Source organism: Bemisia tabaci, unplaced genomic scaffold (assembly GCF_918797505.1).
Source record: "Bemisia tabaci unplaced genomic scaffold, PGI_BMITA_v3".
In the NCBI taxonomy this organism is placed as follows: Eukaryota; Metazoa; Arthropoda; class Insecta; order Hemiptera; family Aleyrodidae; genus Bemisia; species Bemisia tabaci.
The window spans coordinates 174,318-195,716 of NW_027311738.1; the positions used below are offsets into that span (position 1 = coordinate 174,318).

At 34.7% G+C, this 21,399-nt stretch overlaps 1 protein-coding gene across 4 annotated transcripts; it reads right to left on the minus strand.

The window, feature by feature from the left end:
- Positions 1–906: 906 nt before the first annotated feature.
- Positions 907–21,183, minus strand: LOC140225770 (ATP-binding cassette sub-family G member 4-like). Of its 4 annotated transcripts, XM_072305676.1 has the most exons (11): positions 19,767–21,183; positions 19,362–19,541; positions 17,047–17,164; positions 15,415–15,604; positions 13,024–13,128; positions 9,676–9,821; positions 7,635–7,873; positions 6,810–7,130; positions 6,027–6,229; positions 4,449–4,604; positions 907–3,620 (listed from the first exon to the last, which is right to left on the minus strand). In XM_072305676.1, the coding sequence occupies exons 2-11, from the start codon at positions 19,534–19,536 to the stop codon at positions 3,276–3,278; spliced, it is 1,998 nt and encodes a 665-aa protein (XP_072161777.1). In that variant the 5' UTR covers positions 19,537–19,541; positions 19,767–21,183; the 3' UTR covers positions 907–3,275. The 4 variants fall into 4 exon arrangements, with proteins under 4 accessions (XP_072161777.1, XP_072161776.1, XP_072161778.1 ...); XM_072305675.1 differs by having other exon boundaries at positions 19,362–21,182; XM_072305677.1 differs by lacking the exon at positions 13,024–13,128 and adding an exon at positions 14,376–14,402 and having other exon boundaries at positions 19,362–21,181.
- Positions 21,184–21,399: the final 216 nt, after the last annotated feature.

Here is a 21,399-nt window from a genome sequence, read left to right on the forward strand (position 1 = left end):
TCTGCCTCGTTTGAGACAATTGAGAGTGAACTTTACTGGAACAATATTTTTTGTTCTATACTCTAACTGAATGTTGCATAGAAAAGATTTATCTGTCTGCGTAAAAAATGAGAATGATGAATGTTTTGTCAAAAACTTTGCGATCTTGATGTGGCAAATCTGAATTTACTGAATTGGCGGAAAATACAAAAAAAAGAGCGACTGTCATTCCTGGATGAATGTGCCGAGCTGCATTTCATTTCTAATTTTCTAACTTCCTCTCATGTATTATTTTTTTACGGGGAACTAAACAACTCAAAATTTTGTAACTTTTTCTGAATTTCCCTCAGATTTTGAAAAAATACTTAACAAAATTTCAAGTTAGAATGTGGCTCAGTTCTCTGGTAAAAAAATAAAACAGAGGAAATTTGGCAATGCCTAATGTAATCAGGCTGATTTGGGGGTAATCCGTCCGTTTGATGATTAACTTAGCGGGATGTTTCCTTCAAACAGGCTGATAGATGGACCAAATCATTTCATTTCAAAATTCTGACTCATAGAGAATAGGAGTGTCTGAAGAAAAACTAAAAAGAGAGAGAAAACATTGTCAAAAGACTACTATATGCTTATTTAATCATTCATCTACGATGAAACAAAATTATGCGGTACAGATTTGTTAGAAGAAAAAAATTGCATCTTATCTGATGATACAATATTGTTCAATCTCACTAGAGCTTGAGAGTTTTTCAATTACGAGTAATTTAAAAATCGCCATTCATACCTGTACCACAAGGAGGCAATCTCCACAGATCAAAACGTAAAATTATGTTACACGAATATTACTTATACCTAACCCCCCCCCCCCTCCTTTACTAGTTCCGATAAAGTAAGTATAAGGATGTGCTCATCCCATTAAAAAAACATTAATAGTAGGTAATTCTTTCTTTATTATGTAAGGTACTTTCTGAGCAGGTACCATGCTAATCTTTTTTAGACAGTTTAACAATTTCATAAAAAAACATACATATATACTGGTAACATACAAAATATACGGTAAAAAATATGACAAATTAATGCACTTATCATGTTGAATTCTCATGGGTAAGAGAAAAGAAAAAATGCAAATAAACAACCTATCGACGGTGTAAGTCGGCAATCAAATAACTCGGTTAGCAACGTCGCAGACTTCCTGTCATACTTTATTATTTAAACGGGAAACTACTCAACGGCAACTCTTTGAAACTGCCGTGATTTTTCTTCTCGGTGCGTAGAAAATTCTGCAAAAACTTCAAGGAATGATGCCAATTTGTTCTCCTATAAAAAAATAACATAAAGGCGGAGATTGTCAGGCACCACAAACGAGTTATGTGATTGCCGACTTACACCGTCGATATGAACAAAAGTAGAAAGATAAAAAATTTATGAAAACCTCATAAGTACTATAGAGCTACAAACAAAAATCAAATAAAAAAATACATATTTAGGGACATTTGGTAGACAGTATGTGATGCAAGAACAGTCTTAAAGAACACTGTTGAGCATGCTCTTAGGATATGATAAATTTTTTCACCTTTTGTACCTTTGGCAGAGAGACACAAATATTTACAGAGAAAAAACAGATGAATGTCAATATCATTCCATATTTGAAATCCATCTAAAAGAAACAGCACTTGTATAATTTCCAACATTTACGATTGAAATTAAAATTTACTAATATTAAGTGTGCATTCCACTAACTATTCTTCCTCATTTTCTCTTCAACCTAACTTTATCTGTCCACTTTTCTAGACTAAATTCAGTGCTTTTGCCATTAAAACAAGTGCTTTTGCCATAAAAACAATAAGGGGTCAAAATAAAAATTAAAAAAACATGGAAAATATTGTAAATTAAACATTGTTCAAGAGATTGGTTTACAAAAGTACCTACACATTGCTGTTCCTGAGATCCCAAAGTAAAAAATAAGGCAAGAGGGTGTAAACTCCTTAAAATATTAAAGACCAACTGGTCACAGGGGAGAACTATCCATGATCTAATACTGCATTTTGTGATTGCAGAATGATGTGTTCAGTAGTTACATGCAGTGATGTTTTGCTAAATAGGTAGAGAGATTTCAGTGGGTTTTACATCTTTTACACATTTCAGAACAACTCACCCAATTCAAATATTTTTGTTTGTTTAAAATGTTACAAAAAAGTTTTCCTTGAGATATTCAAATCTCTCAGAGCAAAAATAAGATATAAAAATCCTCTGAAGAGCAAGCCAGAAAAATATTTCAATTTTTAAAAAATGCGAGATTGAAAATCACTCATCTCTGAAAAATGAGAAGAATTGAAAAACACAAGTGCGGACAGTCGAGTTACAGAGGTATCGATGGTTTGTACTCACAGATAGAAGAAAGTTTTGATTTTGCTATAATATAGAATTTCCAAAGGTTAGGTTAATAGAGTAACCAAATATATAATATAATAGATATAGTTTGATATGAATATACCTAAAGCTACATATGTACCTGACTTTACTGAGCATCCTGGCTTTAATGGCTTATTATTTGTGCTTCATTAGCTTGCAAACAGTTCACAGCTTTACCAAAAAAGACACAAAAGAAAGTAAGCCTTTGTTGTATCACATCTTTCTTGGTAAGAAGGGCATGTGTAATACTGTGTAACACATTAAAGAATAGTCTTAGGCTCCAATTAACTTGGTCATGGTCATGTATATCTGGTAAAATTTGGCAATTACATGAGAAAGACAAAAAATAAAAATTGAGAAAGAGAAGACAAAAACGGCAGAGGAGAGATACAACAATAAAAAAAGTAACAAAACATGATTTACGAAGAATATGGAACACTTTGTCATGAAATATTAATTGTCATTTTGATTGAGTCACAGCAAATATATCTTGCTAAAATGTTGACGAAAAAAGAAATTTAAAAAACTACATTTTTAAAGGAGCCAAAACTTAAAAATAAATTCTACAGAGCTATACCTCACTTTCTTTTCAATTCAAAATATGATGACATTGTTATGATCTTAGGAGCTGATCATAATGGGAACCAAATAGCAGGTTATCAATTTATTTTACTTTTTCTTTTATTTTAAAATGTTAATTTCTAAAAATATTGCATGTCTTTGGTCGTTAGTTCTGGAGAACAGCTAGAGAGGAAATGAGGTATCTACTTTACTCTTACACTTCAACAGTTCTCCTAAAGAATTCCCTGAATGCTCTGGCAAAATATTGTTTTTAGGATGAAAATCAACTTTCACTTGAGAGACTGGAAACAAGAACAAATACTTTTTTACAATTTGCGACTAGTCTGGAAACGTAATACAAAATACGTTGCGAACTTAACACCTAAAAATAGTGCTAAGATAAAAGAGTAATCCCGCAAATAATGTCCATCTTTTAGACCAAGGTCATGGAGCAACTTTTTTGGCATTCTAAAATGACAATACATTTCTGAACAGTCTAGGACAGGTCGGTTGTAGCCATAAATGGCACTCATAACGCCTTCCAGCGCATACTTCATAAAACTGATTTCGAAGAGCCATGAGAAGTACGATGGTGCATCTTTGGCTCGAAGGAAAAATCCTGAGAAAATAACCCATGGAAGACAGGTCAAAGGACCAAATATTACTCCATTCTGAAAAAATATACACAAATGCATTAATAAACTACACACAACTGATCAAAATAATTGTAAGAGAATATTGTTGAAAAACCAAAGACAATTCAAATTGAAATATGAACCTAGGGTATATTATTTTCAACACCTTCACACTTGAGTGGAAATGATATAAATAAATTAAAGTTTAAGATGCATAGCCTGCTCTAATATCACTGTCAGAAAAGTGAATCTTCCATTACTGTTTAAATCAAGGTATGTATGGCTCATTTTGGGAACATTTTCAATCTGTGACAATCCTGAGGATCAGTGGCAAAATGTGGGTGATCGACTATCGAAATTTCTCCATTTGAAGCTTTGGTACAGAATCAATTATTGTGTTTATTGCGAACGCCCTGTTTATAGATAATTCTGTAGGTCTGTGGTCTAGGTCTTCTGTAGGTCTTCTGTAATGTCTGATATTCTGTAGGTTTAAATGACAGATCAATCAATAAATTGAAATGCACGCTGGAGAGAGAAAGAATGATCATGTGGTCTTTGGAAACTTATAATATTATCCCATCAAAAATTCAAAAGATAAGATTATAGGTTCCTGAACCATGAAACAGCTGTGTCGGTCAATTGGAAATCAATAATAGGAGTTCAAAACAGAAATCTAACAGAGTGATTCCTTCTTTTCAGAGGATCTGTGGATGGTAGTCACAGAAATTCAGGATTAAAATTCCCTAACATTTCTAGATTTTACCTGACCAATGAGATCCTTTATCAGAGATACCTATCTACACTTACCTATTGCATAAATAACCAAAGGTGGTTTAATCCAGGAAAAAATAAGAAAATACTCACTTTGACATCGAGTAATATTCCGACTAAAACACCAACAGCTTGAGTCAGTAACGTAACGGTTGAAAGCATAGTGAAAAACAATAAAAATCGGTAGAGTTCTAATGGCTGAGAAGACATGACAAAGACTGTTATGGAATAAATCAACACGCTCAGAATCTGTAAAAAAAAATGTATGATTATTATCAATTTAGTGAGTAAACTTTCTTGATATACAGGATAATCCGTAAGTCCCACACTTCCGGCACCTAGCATCACTCCTGTAATTTTTGAACCAATTGAGATAGAGACTTGAAATTTGTTAAGAGTTTGTCAATACCTCTGGGTCAAAGTAAACGACTTTCAGGAACCCTCAAAATGTTAAAGGGACCACTCACAATCAAAGGGCAAAAACTATAGGAACTATAGGGGTCGTAAGGGTCTACTGGATCATCCTGTATATTGGACAATATTTTGAAAAATGTTTTAACTTCTTTTGTTTCCCATTTTCTATGGGCAAGCAGCTTTTTATGAGATGCAAGGAAGCTTGAGGACTTTTTCTTTTTCAATACTAGGATTTTCAGTTTTTTTTTTTTTTTTTTGGGATAAAAAAAGGGCAACGAGGCCAAAAATGAACATAATGGCTTAGTAATGGGTATTACTTCAGTAGATACAGGCAGATGTAAGAGAGTCAAATATTGAAGTGAGATTGAAAGTGTCTGTTGCAAAGTTTTTGATTAAAAATACAGGCTGAGTACTTTGCATTTATTCACACAAAGCTTCAGGTATTGAGCTTGAAATGGACCGCGTTAAACAGAAAGGAACCAAGCCACATATGCTATTGCCAAATTCATTTGGGCACTTAAATTTTTTACATGTAAACGGTTGTGCGGATTTTCGTGCAAATCTCGTTGAAAATTCTGCATGGTACGAAGCAAATTCCTTAATATTTTCAAAGAAACCCGAACAAAAGCTCTCTCGTAAAAAATTTAATTGCCCAGTTAAACTTGGCAATAGCTGATGTGGCTTGGTTCCTTTCTGTTAAACTCGGTCCAAATGGGAGTGCGCATCTGTGACCTTTAGCTCTGCACTTCTGCAGCATGTGTTTTAATGGTTGCTCTTTGAGTTAAATTTTTTACACCCCATTAAGATTATATCCTTATCAGATGCTATTGGTGGAAAAACAAGGGAAAGGAGACCTTTTAGCAGACTTTAAAAAAGAGTAATCTTCGTTAATAAGGCTCAAAATATTGGAATTTATGTTCTTCACTGACAAAATTCTGTCATATTCTAGATATTAAGTTGTGAGTATTTTAATTTAAAACTTCAAACATGATAGATAAATAACTTTCTTTGGAAACTTTCTTATCTTTGGAAAAACTTTCCTCTACAGTAGTACTCATGCAGTTATGGTCATGCTCATTCTATGTTTTTTTGCATTGAGGTCTCTAATCCTGCGGATGGTCAGGTACTCTTGGAAAATATATAGAGAAGCACTGTTGAATATATTTTTATGAGGTAAAATTCCTTTCAACATGAATTTGAATTCTCATTAGGTATTCATTGTATTCTCATGAAGTTTAAATTGGAATTTCAACATACCTGTATTGGTGCGTCTGATATTGAATTTGTGATGAAATAAGCTTCCAATGAATACCATCCATTGAAATGTTCTCTTGATACGATGGGCATCTCTTCGGGGAATGTTATCAATTTAGATTGGAGAGATGTGAACATTAAAAATAGAACAGAGAAGAAAAGTAAACTAAAATTGTCAAGTGTGTGAGCAGCATCTTGACCTATACCTGTAATAAATGAAAAATACAATTTATCAAATTATCTGAGAGAAAAGAGAGTAGTCAAGGATTAAAAACAAATCTCAGTACTACAAGTTTTGAAAAGTTTCATTTTTTTGTCAAAGTAATAATGACAGATCTATCTACCTGTAAAGTTTTACGGCAATCAACAGATAATTATATTGGAAAAACTTGCTGCTTCTAAATTCTGAGGGCGCAGAGCGCCTGTGAAGTATTGAGCCAGTTGCTACCAGGAATTTTACTGTACTATTGTATAATTTTTGAAAGTTGATCCAGTTTGATTCAGCACCATGATTATTTAAGCTATTTCAAATTTACATGAAATTCAGTTTTATAAACACTGAAATCCTCAGTGTACAAGATTTATCTAAAAATCTCTCAAAAGATAAGGCGTTTTCTGAATTTTGCTAATGGCGAATATGGAAAAATGCTCTAAATTTTAATAACAATTTTGGACAATTTTGCCAGTGATTGGTAATTGCATCTGTTGTTCATGGATCTGGAAAAGAAACTTAAAATATGTCCATGATTATGTTTGTAAGAGTAATGTAGATTGTGAGATAACTACCATAGTAAAAAATTCCTAAAAGGAGAGCGACTAAAAAATGCAACGTCAGTCTAGTATTTGTCAGGAAGCTATCCCGATAAATTTTGATTATATCCCTCCACAGTAGAACTCGAAACTGTGTAAGTACAGAGCATCCATAAGTGTGTTGATAACTGAAGTCAGCATTATCAAATTCGAGAGGTATCACAGATTGAGGGGTATCATTAGATCCAGATGGGATTGTTTCCTTATCTTTTTTCCATTCCTGGTTTTTTCCATTGCTTATATGTTTGACTAAGGCATCAACATGATATCCCAAAGCTCCAGAAGCTAGCTCGATCACTGAAAAGAGATATGACAAACTTAAAATTGCAAGTGAGGATGGCTATTTCCTAAGTATTCCTAATGTTACCAGTCCTTCATTTAACAAACATTTCAGGGAAATAAAAAGGCTTGTATTTGAGACATCACACTAGTCATGACCTCACTAGGTAGAATTTAAGATGAAAAATCTTGATCATCATGCGGCTTGGCAACAATATTTTTGCAATTAAATTTAACTATGTGAGTTTTTCCACTTTATTTTCAGTTGATGCAGAGATTTGATTTCACCTTGCTCACCATTAACTAATGTGAGCAGAAAATTCGATTTTGGTAATTTCAAAGTAAACGATTCCGGCTAATACCTCACGGACAAGTAAGACTCTTGAGTATTTCTAAAGGACCAATTTGTTCAGTGTGAAATTTTCAAGAGGAATGTGTCTTCTTACCCTGTCTAGTGACCTGTCAATAATAATAAAACTTAGATTTTTAACAATCATAAATGCTTTCAAACTCAAAACTTACAAAAATCAACTGGATTATGATACGTTGGACATTCAAAGCCAATGGAGCTTAGAAAAGGGATCAAATTTCCTGGAGATCCTTGGTAGACACATTCACCATTTGCCAGACAGTAAAGGTTATCGATTAAGTTTAGATGCGAGGCACTTGGCTGATGCAGAGTGCAAATAATCGTCCGACCACCAGATGCAAGTTGCTTTAGAATTGACAAACATTGTTTTGCTGATGTGCTGTCAAGTCCACTGTCAGAGAAAAAAAAAATTGAAATTAAATTTCAGGAGTACAAAATTGTGGATTTACATATTGATAAACTATCAGATATCAGAGATAAGATGATGAGGAAGAAGAAAAAGGGAAGAGGAAAATTAATAAGTGGTTCCATGTAAGTAAACAATTTTGTGACCTCATAGAGTGTTGGTTTAAAGTTAGTTAAGGTGTTTTAAAAGTTGAAATTCATAGTAAAATCAGTCAGGCTAACGCACAATTTTCACTAATACTTCAAAATGGTTGGAATCTACTTAGATACTATATGTATATTGATATGTGTTCTGTAATAGCATTGGGAAAACTAATTTTAAAAAAATAAAAATAAAAACTTGAATAGCCTAAGTAAGGTACTTAGGCGATAAAAACGAACTTAAATACTCAATAGGAAAGGACTGGTGACTAGATTTGAGTGTTTTTGTTATCTATATTCATTACCATGTAAGTGCCATAGGTTTACGGACAGTAGGTCTAGAAGAAAAAGGGCTACAAAAAAAAGGGCTACCTTCTTTGGTCTACAGTCAAAATGTCTACATGAAAATGCCTATTAAAATAGTGTCTATAGTAAAATATGTCTGCGGCATTAACATGTCTTCGGTTTGATTGCCTACTCCAAAAACGTCAAAGTACGTATTTATGTCGTCTGATAAGAATCTCATTTGAAAGTGTATCCCCAAAGACAGGACGAGACTGTGGATGCTGCAGAAGCTGATGCGTAAAAATTGTGAGTCACACTTCGCAAATAATTCACCATATAAATATCAACATGTATATTTTATGAATATTTTATTTAATTTTTAATTTTATAAATGTATTTTATATATTTTTAGTGGCCAACATAAATATTTTGACATTTTCTAAGTGGGCAAACAAACCGCAGACATTTTAATAGCGTAGACATATTTAACTGTAGACATAATTTAAGTAGGCATTTTAATGTAGACGTTTTGACTGTAGACTAAAAAAGGTAGCCCTTTTTTTTGTAGCCCTTTTTTCTGTAGACGTACTGTCTGCATACCGTGCCGTAATTAATTTCTAGGGCTTCCTTCTTGCGCATAGTTTTTTAATAGTTGTAAGTTGATTCAACTTTCAGTCATCATTATAAAAAAATAAAAGCTACAAAAAAGAATTGTTTGCCATTTTTAATGGGCAGGGTAAAAATCTAACAAATACAACTGGAATAAAGAATTATTCATGAGTTAATCCGTATCTGTTTCATTTCTTGATTGAGCACGTTCTTGATGCACCAAAAGAGAAGACCGCCTGTACATGTCGCAGGCAATCAGCAATCGCCGGCAATTTGCAAGCTCCGTACTTGTCAATTCGTCAAATTGCAATTACAGTGACATCGATGTAGTAAAGGTTTCTTAAGCGAAGAGATGCAAGGCACGACCTCAGCTTTGAACGCCTTCAAATCCAGCGATACTCTCAGCTTTGCCGCAGAGTTAGTTTAGTTGCTTAACCTAACCAAACCCAACGCAGATTATTGATTACATTTCACGAACTCGCGAGTGTGCTAGCTGGTACCATGCATTCAAGAAGAAGGGGATGACGTATGTTTGAATTCAAAGCATAGTAATCACTACTTCCTATCTCGTTTTTACTTTTTTCACTTTAAATTTTTTTAATTTGTTGATTCAACACGAAAAGATTGCAATTTGCCGGCGATTGCTCATTGCCTGCAACATACATATCAAATTATGTTCTGTAATTTTGTCGAATAAAAACACTATGTCTAGAGTAATTAATTCTCAAAGGCGAAGAAAAAATAATTACATACCTTGTTGGCTCATCAAAAAACATAAACGGAGGATTATTGATAAGTTCCAGAGCGATGGATAATTTCTTACGCTCTCCACCACTCAAAGTTCCAGCTAGCGTGTGTCTATGTGATATTAAGTTCATCGAGTCAAGTACTGAGTCAACCTGTGTTCAAAAAAATAATCAAATTGAGGGGATACTTGTTGGAATATTGCAATTTTTATAGCTGTCGAACTGATTAAAGTTGAAGATAAAATGATCAGGCTCTTTTTGGGGGGTAAGTATTTTTTCTAAATTTGTGACAATTTTCAATCATTAGAACTCATCAAACCTCTATTTGAAAGCTATTTAAAATCCAATCTGCTACGATCAGGGCATGCAATTGTCGGATTTACACTATTCTGTCAGAATTTCAAAGTCTGATTTTTCGACCCAACTCAACAAAAATTACGTAACTGAAAATTTTTTTCCTATAAGCTCAGGTCTTTTTTTTTTTTTTGTGAGAGGTCACAAATAAGATGTCCTCTGTGCAGCTAAAATTTTTTTAAAGCAAATAAACTTAAAAGAGATGAACTTAGGTATCTATGATGAGAAAATCGTAATCATTAGTCGATTCACTTTTTGTTTCTAGAATACAGCTAAAGACAAATCCTGCTCCTGTTTGAATCATTTGAAAAAATTTACTTAAATGTTGTTCTTAAGTTAAGATTAAAAAACCCTCACGACATTGCTACTCTAATTCTGAACAGAAGTAAAACGCAGATACAAATTTTGATCAAGATGATTTGTAACGGATCAATTGTGAATAATGATTATTCACTTTAAAACTAACAAACTCATTTTAACAATGTCGATTGGACCGAGTTAATTGGAGAGAAACTAACCCACATTGAGTTGAAAGTGAAATACAGAGATGTGAAATTTTTAAGACGCATTGTAAAAATTAAATTTTAATTCCGAACATCATGAACAAAGTACTCTGCCTTGCCTTAGCATTTTAGGCATGCAATTTCGGTAAAAAAATTCATTCGGTTGGATTTCAAACCACCCGAAAAATTGATAATCACGTGAAAATATGCTCCAAATTACTTTTCATTTTCCCTAAAATGTAGGCTAGTTTCTAATCGTTCATTTGGTCTAGTTCTAAGAAGGCAGTATTTGTTCCAGACATGCATCCAGGAAAAGTGTAGAATTAACGAACTTGAAAACAAAAAAAAACCAATAACACTTACAGGTTGGTGTATTCAGGAACATCAAATTCAATTTGAGGCTATGAATCAATGCTTATGATAAATTTTTCCTTACAATCGTTACTTTGATTTTTTAAACTACCATGAGGGAGGGGGAGATCGAGAGAAAATGAGGGGGGAAGAGGGGAGTAGGACAATTTGCCATGATGTCTTGAGGAAACAAGAGCCCCATTACAATAAATTATCATGCAGAGTATGATGTCAAAGTTTAATGACACTGATACATTAGGCATGCACCTTTAAACATTCATGAGAGCTAGTAATGAGCAGTAGAAACTACAAACATCTGAAATGATGGCTAAATGTCGAAAAAAATTACTCAAATTAAAAGTATTTCATGCATCAGATAGATTTCTACCCTCGATGCTGTCTTCCAAGGACTGATTACTCACCATTCTGGCAGTCAGGAATTCATTGATTGAGACAAGAAATTATCCCTAGGGAGCTCTAGATTCTAATGTCTGTATATAAGATTCATTAACAATTAACGAGGAATGCGACGACCTCTTTGGTTCATTGTAAAAGTTTCCAGGGTGGAAACTAACAGAAAACGATGCAATTAAAGAATATATGTTGCATGCTTAAATGCTGCATGCATGGGATATTTACAAATATATGCAGGTATTTGGTGGAGAACTGATGAAAAGAATCTTCATTAGAAAAGTAACCTCCCATTTTTGGTACTTTTTTTTAAATATTTTAATTAGAGCAACATTTTTTCTTGGTAGAAAATTCAGTTTTGAAGTTTATTTATTGGTAGATGAGAAAGTTTACTGGATCTAAGGGATGAACAGAACAGACTAAAATAAAAGGTAAATCTGCGAACAACAAGAAATTGAAACGATACTTGGTTTTTCTTTTTAAACTTACAAAAAATTAGTTGGTGGATAGGAGTGTCCTTTTCTTTAAATACAAGCTGGAAGAGCAAAGAATAATAAAAGTTAATTGGAAAGAGTGTTGAAGCAATCGCAAGACTTGAATTAAAAGCACACCTACTTTTTGTAACTACTGTTTTTTGTGAATAACCTATCCATGCTTTTCGTGTTAGCAGGTCACATAGGTATTGAGAGATGGTTAGAACATAAGAACCTACATATTTTGTAAACATGATCTCTTACACGAAAGACTACAATTTTAAAACAATGCATAAAAAAATGGCGATAAAATCATTTTTGCGGCCAAATGGAAGCTGAAGTTTACATACCAGAGAGACAATTCTAAGAATATCATGCTAAGAATTTAGGTACCCAATTACTATAATTGGTTGATTTGAGAATTGCACTTTTCTGTTGTTAATGCTACAGGAATGTAAATATTTTCTAATTTCAAGCGGTAAGGAACAAAAACGTCAAAAAATGTTTTGATCTTTGAATTTAGAATGAGTGACTTGCAGATTCTGAATAAAAGTACAAAGCTGAAAGAAATGGGGGCAACATGAATATGTGCGCGAACAAAATTACTTGCAGCTCAGGTTTTTGAATTGATAAACCGGTTAAAGTTATTTTAAATTTTTAAAAGTTCATTCGGTTGCCTATTAAAAGCCAAAATGAGGCACGTTAGTGTGAAATGAGGGGAGACCTTTGATAAGGAGCTTATACATTCTGAAATTTCCATGAGAAGGGAGAATTTCCATGAGAGAAATTTTGAGACTTTACTAACAAAATGTTGGGAATCTTGACCAAATTTCTAGAGCTTTGATTTTCCTGAAAAGCGTTAACCGAAAAATTTTGTCAAAAACTTAAAACAGTGAGAAACGGACTGAGTTGAATAGGGTAAATACAAGTGATGACCTTTTTTACATCTCTTTTCTGAGTAAATGAGGCAAATCAAACGTTTCGGCAAGAGACAAAAATGTCTCTTGAGAAATAATCTGTGTTTTCGAACTTTTGGCAGCACTACTAGATGCCTCCATCTTGGTAGAACTGGCATGGTTATTCCAGAAGTTGTGGCATGAGAAGATCAAACATTGTTTGCAATTGTGAATATTAAAATGTCAGCTGAAGGATTATTAAGCAGTCCTCGTTCAAAATGATGAAAGGCTTCTAGAGGTGTCTGTACAAAAATTTGCAACCAAGAATCCTCCAAGCACAGGTTGGGGAGAGAGTACTTTAACTTACCACAAATTTCACTGATTTCGGTAAGGGTTGCAAGGAATTTTCATCACCACTATCAGAATCAGAGTTGAAAAGAGTAAGTGGTTCGTAAATGCGACCGAGGTTGACCTGATTCAAATATTCAATGGATCAAAGCAAAATAGTCATTTACACTGGAAATTTTCTTTCGTAAAAAACTTACAGTATGTGAGGAGCTTTGAGGTATGCACAAATTGGGATAGCATGATTCAATGAAAGCAACTATGACAAAATTAGTTTCTTTTCTTTGAAAGAAACGAACAGTGTATATCCATTCACAAACAGAATGGATTCCTATCCATTTTATTGTTCCCTAGTAACTACTATGTGTTGATTATAGACAAAATGAACTAAAGATACTAAAAAAATCCTTTTCATGTCAGTAACTGAGCTCTTACGATTCTGGTGCACACATGCACATGATAAAGATAATTATAGAGAGGAAAATGCAAGCCAAGAGTATAAACTTTGCCAGGTCCAGAAATTATGATAGACATCACTTTAAACTATTTCATGAACCAAAGTGGTGCAAATAATTTACGAAACATGAGCATTTGTGAATATCATTTCATAACATGGCAGTTTCTTGACGATTTTGTTTTTTTAAAAGAAAAGAATAGGGTAGAAATATATGAAATATTTTGTCTCTCTTTTCAATACTGCTTTTTCCTTTTAGCTCTGTTTATTAGATATAACTTCTTCCATAATACATATACAACTTTTTTCCATCTTTTACGATGAGTACTTTTCTACCTCCCTCTTTTTTGATATAAAATAATGTGAAAATCTACTTTCCATTTTTTTTTAAAAAATCTATTATATCGTTGAGCTTATTTCCACCTAAGCTTGTTTAATGGTACTTTATGGAGAAATTAAAGAGAAAATACTTCGATAAATACATTCAAAAAGAATCATTCAGTTCTCATATTAAATTTTTGATAAAACTACAAAATCTTAAATAATTTCACTGTCTCGTTGGTTTGGCAGCATAGCTTATGAAAAAATGGATTAATTTTATTTAAAGTCTACGCTAAATTACCTACTGAGATATGACATGATAACATTAAATTAAATGAAAAAGAGAAGAAGAAGCACAACGCATCACTAGAAGTGAAAATACCAGAAAAATGAGATCAAATACCTGAATCAAGTAATAAAAAAAAAGGTGGGGAAAAAGTAAATAAAAAAATAAATAAATAAGCTGGTGTCTAAGTTATTAAGCTGCTAAAATTAATGTAGAATCATCGAAAAAACAGCCTTATTACATGCTAGCTGGTTAGGTATTGTTGCTGTAAAAAGCATAGATTCACAAGAGATTTCAAAACTTTTGTACTCACGAAAAAAGTTTCGCATCCAATGGAATTCTACAATACGAAAAAATATCAATGTATGTACTGAGTGCTAAGAAATTCATCCAATCAATTATAGACATAACTTTGGTCTTTACAGAATTAATTTTTTGTTTTTTGAGGCAAATGGTTAGGAAATGATATAACGGTTACAAACGCAGTATGGACTTCAAAACCACTTATCTACTGATGACCAAAGTAAGTATCTTTTCCACAAGAATTCTAGGATATGATTTCACCTCATGGAGGCGGAATGGGCAGAAAGTTTGGGTTCTGAATCATGCATTTTCCATAGAAATCGAATGCTACATTCATAAAGAGTTTGAAAACAAAGTTACTGCCCAAGCAGCCTCAATCAGCAAACAAGAGCAAGTTTGGAGTGATGTGAATGGTAACACGGCAGACCTAGAGCTATGTAGCATGGCTACTCGTTGAGTCTTTTTTCAACACTGCCCTCACCTTTTCTCATTTCCGAGAACCACCTGATGCCTTCAAGGTGACTTGAGAACAAAATTTAGGCAAACTATTTTTGGTTTCAGGAAATTTTCAAATTATCTGACTTATTTGCCCTTATTTGAGGAAAATTATATCTTTACACTTTCAATTAATATTTTAGAATCTACTGCAATTAGTTCAATTTGATTCAGTAATACGCAAAAGAGCAAATTCCTCCTCCTTCAAGATTTTAAAGGGGATCGGGTTTTGAGTAGCTGAGGAACCTGTTCAATTTCATTTCTCAGTATAAAAATACTGCTAAAAATTAGATGGACGCTGATCATGAAAACTAAGTGTGAATCATGCATTAAAATTCAAAACTTAAAGGCTAATGATAATGAAATTGCAAACAATAGCTAATTTAGACAGAATAATAAAAAAAATGAAAACTGAAAGAAACAAATGAAGAAAAAAACAAATTAAACTCTCAGAGAGCAACAAGCCACAATATGAAAAACTTTCAAAATCTCTCTCCCTAGATTGAAAGTACAAAATTAAATGTTAAAAAGAAATTTCAATCAACAAAACTTACTTTGCGAATCTTTCTTTTTGGAGAGGATCTGCGGCCTAACTTCAATGTTGCAGCAAAGGTCATAGATTCTTGTACCGTTAGTAGTGGCTGCAGGTGATTGTCTTGCATGATGTAGCAGGACTGTTTTGCAAAAAGAGTGTCATTTTTGTCTTTCCCATCAATTAAAACTTTCCCATCAACACCTTCAGTCCTGCAACACGACTTATTCATTTAGTCAAAAAATTAAGCAATGCTACTTCAGAAATATTATGTTTCCACCAAGTTAAAAATAAACCGACTGTTTACAGAAAAACAAAAAAAATATCAGAAGTATACTCCAGCCAACAACTTCTAGTTTATTTATTTTGTTAGAATTTATCACCTTCCATCTCCTGAAAAGGGTTATGGTACTGTGTCTTTATCAAAATGTTAGAAACCACTTGCATATTTCTGCTCGCTCAGTAAGGACTATTGAAGTTGAGTTTGAAATGAGGCACCCCACTTCACTATCCATTCATATGCTAGGTAGTGTATTCTTGTCACCCCTGCCTTCAGAGAATTTGTAGAGGTAATTATTCTTTCCTTTTTCAATTCTAAGTCTGTGAAAAAGTTCCTTGACTTTCAACAATTATTAAGGTAATTCCATGACATTTCCAGGTTTTTGTGTCACATTTCCCCCCAAGAATTCTAGGTTTTTCAGACGTTTTGGAAAGCAGTTGTAAAAAAATTGAACCCCACTAGGACCATGTGTGGTTTGCTTAGAACTCATGACAGATAAGTTGGCAGTTGCTTACTTTTGACTGTCTTGCGCAGTAGACTGGTTAGTGTACCTGCACATAGGGGTTGTGTTGCCCTCAGTCTATCTTTGTTTGCTTTCGGACCGCGGCAGCACAGTCACTTGAAAACAGAAAGTAAACATTTTCCGACTTACCTTCGGCAAATTCTATTGTAAAAATGGACCACTAGACAGGGTACGAATTTTAGCATTCTAATACATGTTTCTGAATCAAAATTTCACGTAGAATACGATTCGCGCAACAAAAGTTATTGAAACCAACTCTTAACGAAGATATTAACGTTTTTATTCCACATCAGTTACGAGGCATTTGAACTGGCCGCTCACAAGAAACTCAAAGCTCTACGTGAGTCAAATCGCGCACTACAACGGTTTCAGCAAGCTTCTCAATCGAGCAATGTTCATTTCCCACCATGTGTTGTTCAAACTATAAGCAATTTGCTATAGCTGAGCCAAAGCGTCAGGACTTAGGTTGCCAGATTTATATATCGCTGAGACGTTGATGATAACGTTTAGCGCTCGATGTGAATCACGTAGAGCATTGAGTTTTCATGAGCGGGTGGTTTCAATTCACGCATCAAGAATCATTAAATATCTTCGCAAGGAGTTAATTTCGGTAATTTTCGTTGTGCGTATCGTGTTGTACGTGAAATTTTGGTCAGGAAACATGTATCAGAATGCTGAAATTCGTACCTTGTCTAGTGGTCCATTGTAGGCCTCCTGCAAACCAACTTGTACTTACTAGTAATATGGAAAGTTTTTAGTTTCACAATCAACTAGTACAAATACTTCAGATTTTAGTGTGCTTTGATAGAAGTACAGTCTTGAAAGTCATTGTTTGATATAAAGTTTCTTACGTAAATCCTGTGAGAATGTTCAAGAGGGAAGTTTTTCCTGCCCCTGAAGGTCCTATGATTGCAGTGACTTGCCCATTTTTAAATTCACCGTTGATTGAGTTCAGTAATTGTTTGGTCCCTGGAAAAATAATATCATGAAGTAGACACGATTAGTTTTCAATCAAAGACATTGAATCACGTAGACCGTGCATCCTGTGTTACGAAAGGCGTGACAACTTTTAAAAATTTGCATGCGGATGAGTGTTAGCACCGACCTGCGTCGATGAATTCCTGTGTCCTAATTGCGCACATCTGTGCATGCGCAGTGAATTTTGTGAATGTGTGCTGGTATATTTTTGTCAGACTGTGAGGTTTCTTTCTCGCTTGGTAATTAGTTCGGAAAAGTCAAACTTTGCGATTCGGTTGTAAACTTACATGTTCTCCAACTTATATCCTTAGGAATTTTGTCTGGAAATGGACTCAAAAACGAGTTATTAGCAAAAAACCGAGTGCGCGAAGGGATTCTCCATGAATTCTCTGCAGTCTCTTCGAGTGCTTGGGACACATGCTCTCTCCCCAAAACCAAGTCGGATGCACGGTTTACGTGATTCAATGTCTTTGTTTTCAATGAATAATAGAGAGAAATTTCTTTGGTACAAAATATGTATTCATTGTTGACCTGCTAACTAAAGTGATTGCATTGCACAGCCCGAGTTCTTCCTTAAGAAAAGCCATGGGGTCTACAAGAGAGTATGTGACTGGAATGCCGGAGTCTTTCTAACCTAAAATTCATGAAACAAGCTGATTTAAACAGCATCTTCATCTCTAACATATCATTGACCTGAAATTCTACTTGCAATCACACATGAAAATTTTTGGTATTTTTAGAATACATAAGCCTGTATCAAAACTGGCTGTATTGTGCAAAAAGAGTCTCACCATTAGATGTGAATGAATTTTGCGCCTGTGGAATTAAGTGCACCGAAAAAACGTAGAAAAGGATCAAATTTTCACTCTCCAGCTAAGATCAATACCTCAATTTCTACATGACTCTCTTGGACAGTAAGAAATTTTTTTTTTTTTTTTTTTTTTTTTTATTTGTTCAGAATCAAAATTTGCACAAAATACACTTAGAGACATTTTTAAATGTCTTTTTAAGCTTACAATTAATTTGACTGTAAGATTAACTTACCTATACTAAATATACATTTTATCTTATCTTAAATAATAACATACTACCTCTTTACAGTGAGGAGATAAAAAGTACACAATTATTCTTGTAAATAAAAATGTCTTTCTGTTTTAGCTTTAACGTCTTTTTGTTTTATTTGAGACTACGGTCGACCGTCACCGGCCAAAGACCCAGGAACCCCTGATCCATCCGAAGGTACGGGGGGGCACACTTGTTTAGGGGGAAAAGTTTTGAGAAGCCCTGAATTCCAAGCTCATAGGGCTTACGTCTTTTCAATCTGCGACCACACCAATCCCATTCCAGGAGCGCAAGCGCTTCCTGGTTGGGGTGACGGTGCAATCTCATCTCGTACGCAGAGTACATCTTGGTGATGTAATCCTCTACAGAATCAATATTAAGGTCTGCGCGAATATCTGCGTTCCTCTCGTACCACATTGCTTTAACGACACTTCTTAAAATCTTCATTTGCATGACTTCTATTTTATCTACATTTGACTTGGCTGCGCAACCCCACAATTGGCAACCATGACTCCAAACTGGCCTCAACATTGACTTGTAGAGGAGCAACTTTAGATGTAGGGAAAGTCGAGATTTGCGCCCCAAGAGCCACTGCATGTTCGAGAATTTAAGTCGCAGTTGAGCGACTTTTTTCTTAATGTGAGCGCCCCATCTAAGCCTGGAATCCAGGTGGAGGCCCTCGATACTTAGCGATATTATCGTTAGGGAACAGTAAGAAATGATATGGATAATACTGCCGTGCTAAGGAAGAACACCATATGAACATTCGAGAGTTGCCGAATTTCCTTTGATAAAATGTTTATTTAGGAGGAAAATAATGAATATTTTTCCATGAAATTTTCAGGGACTTTAGATAAAAATACAAAGGATATTCTCTGAAAAATTGGAAGAAAAATATTCATAAGTTTACCAGGGAATTTGTGTTTTATCGAAGAAAATTAGGCAACGCCTGAAGGTTCAAACGGCGTTTTTCCTTAGCACGGCAGAATAGGACTTGACTAAAAAAAATGGTTTCACCCTGGGTTACGTCGGGAGTGACGGATTAGGTATAAATTATTTTTTTTGTTAAATTCAATGAGCTGAGAAAAGCAACAAAATGAGCAAAAATAAAAAAGCGATAACATACCTCTATTCAATGGATTTAATCCTGTTTTTACAGAATACGATAAATCACTGAACGAAATATCAGAGAATCTGTTCGCCGCATCACTGGTTGGGCCACGTTTCTGGACAGTTCTCTTTAGGGGTAGATCCTGCTGCTTCCCTTTGTTCGGGGACAGGACCTTCGTAACTTTGGACATTATCACTAAAATCCGAAATACCTACGAGGTAATTTCAACCAGGATACTGGACATCTTATTCTTAAGAAGTTGACTTGTTTTTTTTTTTTTTTTTTTTATTGGGTGAAATAACAACAATCTACAGACACAGTATTTGGTTGAAGTTGGATAAAAACTAAAAAGCCTCACGGGAACGATTGTTGGCTAAAAAGAACGAGTGGGGAGAAACTCAGCATTCTGAGATCTAAGACCTTAAACTACGTAAATTTAATCCCCGAGAACTAAAACTAAAACCTTCTGCTGGTTGTCACTAGGTTCTAGGTTGTCACTGAGCATAGAGAAAAAAAAGGAGGTGTTTGCATTTCGGGCATCTTGGAATTTTTCATAGAGTATCTATAGCTTTGATGACGTCATTGGGTACAGCGACGTTTTTATCCTGTCGATTTTCTTGGAAATGGTGTAATTTAAGGGAAAAAGTCATTCTATAAAAAGTGCTTGAAATTAAATAAAGAGTTGATTTAAGTAAAAAAATCGGACATTATGGTCCGTTTTTACAGCGTCAACATAACCCTCAACGAGCGTCTTGTTTACATTGATGACGTAGGTGGGTACAAATCCTCAAGATGCAAACACCTCCTTTTTTTTCTCTATGGTCACTGAGAGTCAGTGTTCCCAGGTGCTCCTATCTTAAAATGTCCGTACGCTCTCCGGATGAACTCGGGGAGGCTCGTGTATATCCGTGCCGCTCCGTGCTCCGTCCGTGTTCCGTGAATTCCGTTTCCGTTTCCGGTTCCGGCTGTTTTGTTGATAATGTTGATGTTCTCTTGATCTCTTGTGACATTCAAGTACCTATGTCCTCTAGAAAGCATTGACAGGAAAAAATAATCGGAACAATTATAGGTGCCTACATCAAAAAGCAATAATTCAAAAGAAAGGAGCTGACTTTTCATGAAATTCATAATTCCTAACCCATTGAACTGATTGAATAACACATAAATTAATGCAGAAAGGTCCTGTATGATACCTGGGTTTTATTCGTGGCTTCCTTATATCAATAACATTGGCGAAATTGAGAAAAAAAAGTAAGAAAAAATGTCTGAGTGATCAAACACAAAAGCACAACAATACAGAAAACAAGGACGGACCTTAAATGAAAAGGCTGAATTTTGATAAGAATACAATATAATTAATGCGAAAAGTATCTAATTTGTTCCCGAACGATACCCGGCTTTCATACTAAACATAATTGTATCAATAACTTACGCAAAAGTAATAAATATTGCAAAGAAAAGCGGATTAACAGATGCACGGACTGGGCCGGGCGGGCGCACGGACATAAATGAAATGACTGAATTTTGATAAGAATACAATATAATTAATGCGAAAAGTATCTAATTTGTTCCCAAACGATACCCGGCTTTCATACTAAACATCATTGTATCAATAACTTACGCAAAAGTAATAAATATTGCAAAGAAAAGCGGATAAACAGACGCACGGACAGGGCCGGGCGGCATATTCCCAAACCCCGCGTGGATTGTGAAAAATCTAGCCTGTCCTCAAAATCGTTAGCCGCTGCCTTCTGAGCCCTGCCGCGGTCGGCATGGGCCTCTTCAGCAAGTGGCCTTGGGCACTGCGGCCATCCTCTCTCCTTTCTCCTTTCTCCTTTCTCCCGTCTGATTGTCTCTTCAACCCTCCGAAATGAATGGGGGTGATCTCGCGGTCCACTCTTTTTGTTTTCCGGAAAACATCGTCTTCCTCCTCAAAACAAGCCCTTCGCAGAGTTGTCACATGATGAGCGCATTTTTAAATGCACCATTGACTAGTACAAGAAAAACCGTGATTATTCGATCCACTTGGGATGATTTTTTCAGATCAGAGTCA